Source organism: Amblyraja radiata, chromosome 8 (assembly GCF_010909765.2).
Source record: "Amblyraja radiata isolate CabotCenter1 chromosome 8, sAmbRad1.1.pri, whole genome shotgun sequence".
Classification (NCBI taxonomy): Eukaryota; Metazoa; Chordata; class Chondrichthyes; order Rajiformes; family Rajidae; genus Amblyraja; species Amblyraja radiata.
The window spans coordinates 56,556,290-56,570,321 of NC_045963.1; the positions used below are offsets into that span (position 1 = coordinate 56,556,290).

At 47.7% G+C, this 14,032-nt stretch overlaps 1 protein-coding gene across 1 annotated transcript; it reads right to left on the reverse strand.

Moving 5' to 3' along the window:
* Positions 1 to 1,269: 1,269 nt before the first annotated feature.
* Positions 1,270 to 8,357, reverse strand: LOC116976498 (nesprin-3-like; the record flags this gene model as incomplete). The annotated part of the gene is given in 4 exon segments (XM_033026390.1): positions 1,270 to 1,317; positions 2,849 to 3,397; positions 3,399 to 3,455; positions 7,942 to 8,357. Coding segments are annotated over 4 exon segments (1,044 nt in total), but the record flags the coding sequence as incomplete, so codon positions are not given.
* Positions 8,358 to 14,032: the final 5,675 nt, after the last annotated feature.

The following is a 14,032-nucleotide window of genomic DNA, read 5'->3' on the forward strand; positions in this document are numbered from 1 at the left end:
GATAACTGGTAGATACTGGGGAGTTGTTGATAATTTTGGACGAATAAAATGGAAATACTGTGCCTGGGTCTTGATGGTTGGTGAGACTCCATGGGGCAAAGGGTGAAATGACTGGAAGACTACGTCACAACTCTCCATAATGAACATTTTGTGGCTGGGTGATCATTAAGATCCCGTTTATGCATCTACCAGGGAGGTAGGTTCCATTCAATGTTACCCAAGACCTTTCATAAGGACATGCATGGTAGCTGATCAGAGATTGGTCCCAGTTTTGGAATCTAAGTGCATTAACTAGCAATGTTACAACATTTTGAGATTTTAAAAATCAAGTCTGCAATTTACCCCATCAGATAAAGCATAAAAATAAGTTTAATTTGACACCTAATTCACTTTAATATCTCAAGTATTTAAAAAGTTATGGCCATTTTCATCCTCGGAAATTAGCATCTCTAGTTCCCTATTGATTTTCTATGGACATAACTAAAAAGCTGTGATCGTGGACAGTCAAAAGCCCATAACTTTCTTCCAAATTAAGAGAACTGAATGAAAATTTCAGTTATCATAGATTGAAGCATTCTGAAACAAATATAAAATAATCTTACTTGGATGACCTGAAATTAAAGCATATAATTAGTTAGTTACCCAATTGTAGCTAATTCCAAACTTCAATTACTAGATCTAAACATCTATCCATTTCTTAATAAATGATTAACATTTTTAAATAGCCTAAGTGTCCAAATAATATTCACAAATAATTCACAATAAAACATGATTTTTAAGTCTCATTTACATTAATTTATAGGCCAAATGGAAGGAATTTATTGTTCAATTGCTGTAAATTAAAATCCATTTAAATCAGCTTTCTAGTGGGATCCTGTGAACGCGCTGGTTTAGAATGTTCACATTGCGGTAGATTTGTACCCCAAATGTCCAGAAAAATACTGAGGGATATAATGGGCCCAAAATTAGCTACTCGCAACATTAAACTTTGTATAAAGGGATCTTAAGAAGCCCTTTTTAACGTAAAAATAAACAGCCTACCTTCTGCTGTCCCCTGTATGAGATCCGGCCGGTTGCCGGCGGTCGCGGGTTTAGAGGTTAATTTTTAACCTACTATAACAAGTATAGAAAGCCCTTAAAACTAATAATAGCTCCAGCTACGGAATCTTCCAGCGATTTTTCGTTAATAATTAACTAGGCTGAACATCCTCGATTTGAACAGCCTAGTGAAAAATCGCGTGTTAAACCCGCCCCCCTCTAAACGGCGCCAAAATCGCGCACACGGGCTGGGACAGATTTTCAGCGACGCTTCAGGTAGGCATTGCAACATACCTACATTAACTAAACTGGGATATCTTGAAAATAGGAACACATACATCAGGCTGCTGTTCACTGATTACAGCTCGGCATTCAACACTATCATCCCCTCCAAACTCATCACCAAGCTTAAGGCATGGATTTCCCTACCGCTGTTGACAATTGGACCCTTGACATTCTTATTGGCAGATCTCAATTAGCGCAGATTGGTAACAACACCTCCTTGTCACTGAATATCAACACAGGTGACCTCAATGCTGTATCCTTAGCCCCCCCTACTCTTTTTACACCCATGACAGTGTGGATAAGCACAGTACTAAAGCCATCTATAAATTCACCAACAACACCACTATTCCACAAATTTAAGAACAATTCCTGTTTCACGATGACTATTAACTACCAAGAATTTGAAGATTTCCTCACCTCAGTTGGAGGAAATATTAACTAGTTCAATGCTTGAGGTCTAATAGATCACAGTGTCATTGAGTTACTCGGCACAGACGAAGCCATTTAGTTGAACTTTACAGATCATGCAAGTAACTTCACAGAAATAATTCTGCACTTTACAAAGGATGAAAGCATCACAATAACGCACAGCCATCAGCAATGCCCTGGGCTGACAGGGCAAAGCAAAGGATGCTTGTGCAGGCATACTGTTGACCTGTACGAGATTTATTCCACCGTCTCCTGTGCAATATTTTAAGAGGGATATCACATCTCCCCTTTTTGCTCCCCTACTTTACTTCGTAAATGTATTCTACATCTTAAGTATTAAAACTATGGAAACGAGACGGTGGAATAGAGCATATTGCACGACAGCAGTGGCTGTTCGGAGTGTGTCTTGTGTACCTGTGGGGATGAGGGTTCTCTTCAGGGTTGGGTTACTCCAAAGCTTGCTCGACAGGTCTGTAACCTCTTACAATTTCCAGAATGAACCAGGCAACTCTCAGTAGGTCACATTACATGTGAATGAAATAAAATACCAGAAGAAACGGAGGCTACAGACTTTTGGTTATTGAGTAGAGCTACTACTCGTGGAAAAACGATGTTTTTATGTCTGTCTGTGGTGGCTTTGACAGTCCAGAGTCGCCTTCCAGAGGGAAGTGTGGCCAGGAGCAGATCGTCAACATATTGTATCACCACAATCGGAGAGTTGTCTGCTGGCCGCTCAGAGTCTGGGGAAAGATTGTGGGTGAATGGATGTATCCCTAGGGTAGTCGTATCCAGGTGTATTGTCGCCCCTCTTAGGCGAAGTCCAATAGGTATTGGCTATCCGGGTGCAGGGGCTCAGCGAAAACAGTGTGGGATTTGGCATTGCTCTCATGGGGTAGTTCCAGACACCCTCAGGCTGGAGTCGTTTATTGGTTTTAGCCCTTTCAGCCCCTGATTTAACTACTTCTCCCACAGACACTTCTGCTCCTTCTCTTTATCTTTCTTCTTCTTCCAGGGTCTGTATCTTGGGAGGGATGTGGAGATCCAGGGTCCTTAATCAGTTCAATAACTCAGTCCTCTCTCTCTCCAGCTGCTCAGCCCTGGACAGGTACTCCAGCAAGGACTGCCACGCCAGCTGCAATGGGCCTTCCGCCAGTCGACACTTTAGTTTCAGCTTCTCCCAGTCCGTGCTCAGTTTCTCCAGGCCTCTGACAACGTTCTCTGCTCCTTTGGGGGATGTGTTCCGTATCACAGCTTCAGCTTGGTTCTGCAGATTGTCCAGCTCTCGTTTCTTGCTGCTGAGAATGTTGCACAAATCCCACAGTTCCCGGAGTGATCCATCCAGGTGATGCTTGCTGCTCCTGTGGGTCATGCAACGGTTGCGATTTTCTGCCATTAACTGCAGCCAGTTTTGGAATTTCTCCCAGTTGTCCAGATAAACCTGATGCTGCTGCACATGTCCTTACAAATTCGTCACCATTTGCTTGGCTTTCATCTCAAGTTCCCCGTGATCCCATTTTAATTTCTGTTGAGATTCTTTATTGAGAATCTCATCTGTGGTTTTGGTGAACAAGGACTCCGATTCCTGGAGAAGACGCTCGAGTAAAACTGTCTGATTAAAGATGCTGCCCAGCAGAATTTTGTGGGATTAGCTGAAGCTTCTTGTCCTTTAAGGTCAGTTGTGATTCAAGATCAGACTCCAGCTTCTGTTTATCTTTACCAGCTATGCGAAAAAGTCCTCCCTCACCTTCAAGTATTTAATCCAGTGCAGCAACACCCGTTCAATGCGACTATGACAATGCACCATATTCGTCTGTGTATCTTCACATGCTGTTTCAATCTGTTTCAATGCCCTGTGGAACTCATGCCTCTTGTCATCACTGTTGTCCTCCAGGAGCAAATCTGCCTTTACCTGTACCAACTGTATCCACATTCTTCCTTCAGGTTCCTCAGCCAAGATTTCCTCAGTCTCCTTCAGGCTGGCTTACGTAGCTTCCTTTGGTCCTTCAACATTGTCAGTGACTTGAAAATGTTCCTGGATCATTTTCATCCAGGACTGAACATTAGTGAAGAAAGTATCAAAATCCTGCTCTGCTCCTTGCACAGCCATTTTAGCGAGGGGAACCAGTCGGTGTCCCGGTCCTCTTGCTGCTTGGCTGCCCTGGGCTTGGGGTGTGGGGCATAAGAGTGTGGAGGAATGCTCCATTCTAGGTCATGTTCCTCCTCTTCTTCATCTATGAACAGGGTCGCTATGCCAGGTAAGGGATCCGTGGGGAATTCTCGTTTTGGCGCCTGTTTTTTTGTTACCAATGTTGTTTATTTTGCGACTCAATCATATCATGCCAATTACATTCTGTTTGTTTAATTGTCTCAACATTCCATGTTCCCCCTACTGGCCAAGGTTCATCTCCCAAACATTTGGATAAAGCTACCGACAATAGTCGAAAATCGTTTCGTTCAGGTGTTCTCAATGGACTCAATGGATCTGATGGTGCACTTTTTACTCCCCTCGAGGTCCCAGCCAGACCGCAGCCACTTACTCGGTCGTTGGAGATGGCTCCCAGCGAAATCCTGCCGACTCCGCCAATATTAAAGTTCTATCCGCTATCAGACAACAAACGACATTAGTCACTTTAAGAATGTAACAATCCCTCTTTATTATGCATGCGGAAGTGGGAGAGCAACACAAGTATTTTTTAAATTTCAAAATAGACTTTATACAAGTAATAAATATAAACAATAAATGAACAATACAAAAAAAATAATCCGACATTCTCGGAGGCTAGACAAACATTCAATACTGTTTACACAAATGACACCAATTTATTCCCCACCCTTGCCACTCATGTGGCCCACTGGTGTGGAATCCCTTCCCTTATTTTTGAGGGGTGTCTCCACCACACCCTGCCCCCTATGTCCAGCAATGGAAGGACCGTCGACTGCGGTCCTCCCCCTCAGAACCTTAGCGTTGGCTGCACCAATATTCAGTGTGTTCCTCAGCACGTACTCCTGCAGTCTGCAGCGGGCCAGTCGGCAACATTCCCTGACGGACATCTCGCTCCACTGGGAGGTCAACAAAGTTCGGGCAGAACAAAATGCGTCTTTCACCGAGTTGATGACCTTCCAGCAGCACTCGATGTCAGCCTCTGAATGTGTCCCTGGGAACAGTCCGTAAATCACAGAGTCCTCTGTGACAGAGCTGTTCAGACTAAATCTTGACAGGTACCCTTGCAAACCTCTCCAGACTAGCTTTGCAAATCCACTTTCTGCAAAGAGGTGGGCAACCGTCTCCTCTCCATAGCCCCCGTCCCCGAGGGCAGCGAGCGCTGGTAGTGAGGTTCCAACAGTGCAGGAAGGATCTGACTGGGAGGGTCCCCTCACCGCCAGCCAAGCCAGGTCTTGGTGCTTGTTGGTGAGTTCTGGTGATGAGGCATTTTGCCAGACAAGCTGGGCAGCCTGCTCTGGGAACCACGCCACTGGATCCACGGAGTCATTTCCTGCAGTGCCTGCAGGACGTTCCGTGCTGACCATTGACCGATGGACATGTGGTCAAAGGTGTTGGTCTGGAAGAACCTATCCACGAATGACAGGGGGTGTGGCAATGTCCAGCTCACTGGCACATTGCGTGGCATCTGCGCCAGACCCATCGTTCGCAACACCGGGGACAGGTAGAAACTCAGCAGGTAGAGACACTTGATGCCCACGTGCTTTGGCTCTACGATCTGCCTGATGCAGCCACACACAAAGATGGCCATCAGGGTGAGGGCGACGTTGGTTATGCTTTTACCCCCGTTGTCTGCCGTCTTGTGCATTGTGGCCCATCGCACCCGGTCTATCCTCGACCCCCAGATGAACTGGAAGACGGCCCGGGTGATCCCTGTGGCGTAGGAGGGAGAGACAGGCCACACTTGCACCAAGTACAGCAGCCCCAAAAGTACCTCACACCTGATGACCAAAGTTTTTTGCATTATAGAGAGTGAGCGCTGCTTCCACAGCTCCAGTTTCTTCCCCACCTTGGCTATCCGCACCAGCCAATTCTTGTCGCTAGCCTGCGCCCCCCCGAACCAGATCCCCAGCACCTTCAAGAAGTCAGGCTTGATGGTGAAGGGGATGGAAGATCCGTCATACCAGTTGCCAAAGAGCATGGCCTCGCTCTTACTGCGGTTCACCCTGGCTTCCGTGGCCGACTCAAACTGTTCACAGACGCTAAACAATCTGCGGACCGACCCTGGAACCGAGCAGAAGACGGCGACATTGTCTATGTACAGGGAGCTTTTGACCTGAGTGCCCCCACTGCCTGGCAATGTCACTCCACTTATACTCGCATCCTTCCTGAAAGACTGAGCAAAAGGTTCAATACAACAGACGAACAAGACAGGGGAGAGAGGGCAACCCTGCCAGACTCCAGACCTGACAGGGAAGCTGTCTGATTCCCACCCATTGATTTGGACTGCACTACAGATATCGGTGTATTGCAATGGATCCAATTTCTGATTACCTCCCCAAAGCCCATTTTGGAGAGTACGTCCCCCATGTACGTGTGTGATATCCTGTAGAAGGCCTTCTCCTTGTCCTAGCTGACTAGGCAGGCATCCACCCGTCTGTCCTTTATGTAGGCAATGGTATCTCTCTGCAGCGCCAGGCTGTTTGAGATTTTCCTGGGGCGCAGCACAGGTTTGGTCCGGGTGGATGACCCGCCCCAGAGCAGACTTTACCCAGTTGGCGATGGCCTTAGACAGGATCTTATAATCAACATTCAACAATGTGATGGTCTCCAATTCCTTATGTTATTTATCTCCCCCTTTTGCTTGTAGATTAGGGTGATGCGGCCCTTTCTCATAGTCTGACATGCTGCCGGCTAGAAGCATATAATTGTAAATTTCCAGCCGGTCCAAGCCCACCCAGTCCCACAGAGACAAATATGGTTACATACTCGTTACTGCTCGCGGTCCCACTCAATTATTCTGGCCACAGGCAGTATATTTATACGTGAATATTCACGGGTCCAGCGAATCACACAGTAAAGGGCCTGTCCCACTTACGCGACCTTGGCTCGCAAATTACACGACATCGTGGTCGCTTGAGACGTACGGGCACCGGATTGTCGCACGGGGCCTGTCCCACTTAGAAGTGCGGAGTTGTGCGGGGCTGGTCTCGACATCGTGTGGGGCTCCGAAATTGTTGCAGTGGCCGAAATCTTCGCGCGCCAACGGCCTGTCGGCATGCAGGCGCATTGCGGTCATACGCAGCTTCTTGACGTCCTACGCAGCGTCTTGACGGCGTACGCAGCGTCTTGACGGCGTACGCCTACCGCGTGGCATTGCGTGATGACGTCACCGCCCGAAGCCATGCGACGCCCAAATTCAGTCGGCCCGCCTCCTGCACAGCTGATTGGTAAGTATGACGCAAATGACGTCACGTGCGAAATTAGCGCGAACTTAGCACGAACTTCGTGTGAACTTCACTTCCAAATGCACGCAATCGCATGCAAGTGGGACAGGCCCTTTAATCACACAGTCAGCACATTCCTTTCACCGGTTGTTATTGTCGAGAACAGACTTGTTTTTCTCTGCAGCACTACTTGGTGTCGGCCCTCTTCACTTTTTAGTCATAACACCCTTTGCAGTTCTGCAAACCACATTTAGCCAATTTAGACTTCAGGGCTCCATTTGACCACTCCGGTGGCCTGTGTGTGGAATTGCTGTTTAATGTTAAAATGCTGACACAATTCTTCATTAATCTTTGCGATAAAGTGGGGACCGTTATCGGAAATAATAACGTTAGGCCGCCCAAAACGAGGTATGATATATTTTAAAACAAGTGTCACCGTAGTCTCAGCTGTCGCATTTACAGTTGGCAAAGCTTCAATCCATCAGATAAACAAATCTACAATTACTAAGCAAAACCTATAACAATGTGCCTTTGGTAACTATAAAATCTATCTGTATACAGTCGAAGGGTCGGCCTGGCTTTGGTGTCACTCCCTTTGGACATTTTACCATCTTTCTGGGATTGTTTCGCCTGCAAATATCACATTCCAAGGCTTGTTTTAATGCCTCCTGGCAAAATTTGGATGCCACCATGTTTAAAGATGCTGCCCAGCAGAATTTTGTGATGGATTTCGCTGACGCTTCTTGTCCTTTAAGGTCAGTTGGGATTCAAGATCAGACTCCAGCTTCTGTTTATCTTTACCAGCCATGCGAAATAATCCTCCCTCGCCTTCAAGTACTTCATCCAGTGTAGCAACACCCATTCAATGCAACTATGACAATGCACCATGTTCGTCTGTATATCTTCACATGCTGTTCCAATCTGTTTCAATGCTCTGTGGAACTCATGCCTCTTGTCATCACTGTTGTCCTCCAGGAGCAAATCTGCCTTTACCTGTACCAACTGTATCCTCATTCTTCCTACAGGTTCCTCAGCCAAGATTTCCTCAGTCTCCTTCAGCCTGGCGTACGGAGCTTCCTTTGGTCCTTCAACATTGTCAGTGACTTGCAAACGTTCCTGGATTATTTTCAACCAGGACTGAACATTTGTGAAGAAAGTTTCAAAATCCTCCTCTGTTCCCTGCACAGCCATTTTAGCGATGGGAACCAGTCAGCGTCCCGGTCCTCCTGCTGCTTGGCTGCCCTGGGCTTGGGGTATGGGGCATAAGGGGGTGGAGGAACGCTCCATTCTAAGTCGCTTTCCTCCTCTTCTTCATCAATGAACAGGGTCGCTATGCCAGGTAATGGATCCATGGGGAATTCTCGTTTTGGCACCTGTTTTTTTGTTACCAATGTTGCTTATTTTGTGACTCAATCATATCATGGCAATTAGCCTTCTGTTTGTTTAATAGTCTCAACATTCCATGTTCCCCCTACTGGCCAAGGTTCGTCTCCCAAACATTTGGATAAAGCTACCGACAATAGTCGAAAATCTTTTTGTTCGGGTGTTCAGACTCAATAGATCTGATGGTGCACTTTTTACCTCGAGGCGACCGCAGCCACTTACTCAGTCGTCGGAGATGGTTCCCAGCGAAATCCTGCCGACTACGCCAATGTTAAGGTTCTATCCGCTATCGGACAACAAACGACATTAATCACTTTAAGAATGTAACAATCCCTTTTTATTATGCATGCGGAAGTGGGAGAGCAACCACAGTATTTTTTAAATTTCAAAATAGACTTTATTCAAGTAATAAATATAAACAATACAGGAACAATACAAAACAATTAATCCAACATTGTTGGAGGCTAGACAAACATTCAATACTGTTAACACAAATGACACCAATTTATTCCCCACCCTTGCCACTCATGTGGCCCACTAGTGTGGAATCCCTTCCCTTATTTTTGAGGGGCGTCTCCACCACACCCTGCCCCACATGTCCAGCAATGGAAGGACCGTCGACTGCGGTCCTTCCCCTCAGAACCTTGGCGTTGGCTGCACCGATATTCAGTGTGTTCCTCAGCACGTACTCCTGCAGTCTGCAGCGGGCCAGTCGGCAACATTCCCTGACGGACATCTCGCTCAGCTGGGAGGTCAACAAAGCTCGGACAAAACAAAGCGCATCTTGCTGACCTTCCAGCAGCACTCGATGTCAGTCTCTCAATGTGTCCCTAGGAACAGTCTGTAAATCACCGTCCGTGAGTCCTCTGTGACAGAGCTGTTCAGACTAAATTGTGACAGGGACCCTTGCAAACTTCTCCAGAGTGGCTTTGCAAATCCGCTTTCTGCAAAGAGGTGGGCAACCGGCTCCTCTCCATAGCAGCCGTCCCCGAGGGCAGCGTGTGCTGGTAGTGAGGTTCCGCCGGTGCAGAAGTGATCTGAGTAGGAGAGCTCCCCATCACCGCCAGCCAAACCAGGTCTTGGTGCTTGTTGGTGAGTTCTGGTGATGAGGCATTTTGCCAGACAAGCTGGGCAGTCTGCTCTGGAAACCACCCCACAGGATCCATGGAGTCATTTCCCTGCAGTGCCTGCAGGATGTTCTGTACTGACCATTAACCGATGGACGTAGTCAAAGGTGTTGGTCCAGAAGAACCTTTCCATGAATGACAGAGGGTGCAGCAATGCCCAGCTGACTGGCACATTGCGTGGCATCTGCGCAAGGCCCATCCTTTGCAACACCGGGGACAGGTAGAACCTCAGCAGGTAGTGACATGGCTCTCCACTCCACCTGATGCAGCCACACACGAAGGTGGCCATCAGGGTGAGGGCGACGTTGGGCACGCTTTTACCCCCGTTGTCTGCTGACTTGTACATTGTGGCCCATCACACCCGGTCCATCCTAGACCCCCAGATAAACTGGAAGATGGCCCGGGTGATCCCTGTGGTGTAGGAGGGAGGGATAGGCCACACTTGCGCCAGGTACAGCAGCCCCAAGAGTACCTCACACCTGATGACCAAGGTTTTTCGCGCTATTGAAGGAGCGCTGCTTCCACAGCTCCAGTTTCTTCCCCACCTTGGCAATCCGCTCCAGCCAATTCTTGTCGCACGCCTGCGCCCCCCGAACCAGATCCCCAGCACCTTCAAGAAGTCAGGCTTGATGGTGAAGGGGACGGAAGATCGGTCGGGCCAGTTGCCAAAGAGCATGGCCTCGCTCTTCCTGCTGTTCACCCTGGCTCCCGTGGCCGACTCAAACTGTTCACAGACGCTAATCAATCTGCGGACCGACCCTGGATCCGAGCAGAAGACAACGACATTGTCTATGTACAGGGAGATTTTGACCTGAGTGCCCCCACTGCCTGGCAATGTCACTCCACCGCTCACGTCCTTCCTGAAGGACTCGGCAAAAGGTTCAATACAACAGTCGAACAAGACAGGGGACAGAGGGCAACCCTGCCAGACTCCAGACCTGCTGGGGAAGCTTTCTGATTCCCACCCATTGATTTGGACTGCACTACAGATATTGTGTAGTGCAAATGGATCCAATTTCTGATTCCCACCCCAATGCCCATTTTGGAGAGTACGTTCCCCATGTGCATGTGCGATATCCTGTAGAAGGCCTTCTCCTTGTCCTAGCTGACTAGGCAGGCATCCACCCGTCTGTCCTTTATGTAGGCAATGGTATCTCTCAGCAGCACCAGGCTGTTTAAGATTTTCCTGGCAGGATTTGCAAAGCTAGTCTGGAGAGGTTTGCAAGGGTCCCTGTCACGATTTGGTCTGAACAGCTTTGTCACAGAGGACTCTGTCATTTACGGACTGTTCCCAGAGCAGACTTGACCCAGTTGGCGATGGCCTTAGACAGGATCTTGTAATCAACATTCAACAATGTGATGGTCTCCAATTCCTTATATTATTTATCTCCCCCTTTTGCTTGTAGATTAGGGTGATGTTGCCCTTTCTCATACTGACATGCTGCCGGCTAGAAGCATATCATTGTACATTTCCAGCCGGTACAAGCCCACCCAGTCCCACAGAGACAAATATGGTTACATACTCGTTACCCCTCGCGGTCCCACTCAATTATTCTGGCCACAGGCAGTATATTTATACATGAATATTCACAGGTCCAGCTAATCACACAGTAATGGGCCTGTCCCACTTACGCGACCTTGCCTCGCAAATTACACAACCTCGTGGTCGCTTGAGATGCAAGGGCACCGTATGGTCACGTGGGGCCTGTCCCATTTAGAAGTGCGCAGTTGTGCGGGGCTGGTCCCGACATCGCGTGGGGCTCTGAAATTCTTGCAGTGGCCAAAACCTTCGCGTGCCAACGGCCTGTCGGCACGCAGGCGCATTGCGGTTGTACGCAGCATCTTGACGTCGTACGCAGCATCTTGATGGTGTACGCAGCGTCTTGACGGCGTACGCCTAGAGCGTGGCGTTGCACGATGACGTCACCCCCCGGCATGGCGTTGCGTGATGACGTCACCGCCCGACGCCGTGCGACGCCCAAATTCAGTCGGCCCACCTCCTGCACAGCTGATTGGTAAGCATGACGCAAATGAAGTCACGTACGAACTTAGCGCGAACTTAGCACGTACTTAGCGTGTACTTCGCATGCAAGTGGGACAGGCCCTTTAATCACACAGTCAGCACATTCCTTGCACCAGTTGTTATTGTCGAGAACAGACTTGTTTTTCTCTGCAGTACTACTTGGTGTCGGCCCTCTTCCCTTTTTAGTCATAACAACCTTTGCAGTTCTGCAAAACCACATTTAGCCAATTTAGACTTCAGGGCTCCATTTGACCACTCCGGTGGCCTGTGTGTGGAATTACTGTTTAATGTTAAAATGCTGACACAATTCTTCATTAATCTTTGAAATAAAGTGGAAACCGTTATCGGGAATAATAACGGTAGGCAGCCCAAAGCGAGGTATGATTTATTTTTAAATAAGTGTCACTGTAGTCTCAGCGGTCGCATTTACAGTTGGCAAAGCTTCAATCCATCAGATAAACAAATCTACAATTACTAAGCAATACATAACAATGTGCCCGTGGTAACACTATAAAATAGTAAGATTAAACGAGAACTTACCAGTTTGAAGTTTGATCTTTATTTTATGAGAAGTTACGATGAGGGCTTACGTGAAGACCCCGCCAGCACGCATGCGCGACATTCTTAAAAGCAACGGTGTGGAATCACAGTAATAGTAATTGAAATAAACATAGTAAGATAAGAAGAACTAGGACACCAGTTGACCTTTATAATAATCCCTCATCGTAACTCCTCATAAAATAAAGATCAAACTTCAAACTGGTAAGTTCTCGTTTAATCTTACTATTTTACTTCGGAGTCATGTGAGTGACTACGTGAAGATTTTAAAGATCTGTGATTTCAAGCCGTGGAACAATCCATGCTTCACTCACTCCTCGGGCTAAATTATATATCGGCTTGTTATAAAATATTTGGAAAGTCCTTTCCATAGCCCATCCTGCTGTTGCCAGAATATGGTCCATTGGTACCTCCATATTTCTGGCCGCCGATGTTGCTGTTGCCCTGGTGGAGTGAGATTTAAAAATGTCAGTATCCACCCCAGCAGCCCCCAGAACCTGGCTGAGCCATCTTGAGATGGTCTGTACTGACACCCGACCATGAGGCTGTTTGAAGCTAACCCATAATGCCATTTCGCTTCCTCTTAAGGCTTTTGTTGTCCTAAGATAAATCAATAGATGTGAGATGACACACAAACGGAGGTCAGGTGGGTATGCCCGGAATTCCAAAGTCAGTCCCGAAGTTCCCGGTCTGCTCTGTTTGACCAGCTCCAAGATTCTGAATGTTATCTTGTCAGTTGATGTTACCATATTGTCCAGTCTTAATTTGTATAGCGACTGGACCCTTTGAGCTGAGACCAAGGCCATCAGCATGACGGTTTTTAGAGTGAGCTGTTCCAGGGACTGGGACTTGGCTGGTGACCAACCCCTTAGTAATGTCAGGACGACACGGACGTCCCAGATCTGGGTGTACCTTGGTCTGGGGGGGGTTGGTGTTATAGATACCCCTCATTAGTTTGGCAACCAGATGGTGAGATCCTATGCACTGCTGTCCTGGTGCCTGCCATAAATATGCTGACAGAGCACTCCTAGCACTGTTAATTGTGCTGTAACTCAGTCCTTCATCGAAGTGAAGGCTGGATAGGAATTCCAGGACGTTGGTAATTGTAGCTGATCTGGATGCTACCCGTCCTCGAGCAGCACTTCCGAATGCTGGAGAGGTACTGCTTCTTAATCAATTCTCGGTAGGCCGCCGTGATCATGTTCATGGTCCTGTCCGATAATCCCAGATCCAACAGAGGCCGTTTCAAATTCTGCAAGTCAACAGATTTATCCTGTCATGGCACGGGTGACTTTCGCCCGTAACAGGATGGACCAATAGATCTGGTCTTTTGGAAATGGTCATGAGTGGTTCAGAGACCATGTCGAGGACCACAGGGAACCATGGCTGTGTAGGCCAGTCGGGTACTACCAAAATACCTGAAGCTGAGTCCATTTGTATTTTGCGTAGGACCCGACTGATGAGGCGGGGGGGGGGGGGGGGGGGGGGGTGGGGGGGGAGGCATGGAAATTATTTTTCCCCAATTCAGCGAAAAACGTCCATCGCTGCTGCCTCAGGGTCTGGTTCCCAAGCGACATATGTTGGTAACTGGTGATTCAGTCTGGATGCAAAGAGATCGATATCAGGTGTACCATACCGCTTTGTAATATCAGCAAACTTATGGTTCAACATCCATTCGGTGTTGTCATTAAATTTTCGTGACCTGGTGTCTGCCACTGTGTTGAGCTTACCTGGTAGGTAAGTTGCTGATAGCCAAATATGTCTGTCGAAACCTTTGCCAGATTGTGTTGACCAGATCGTC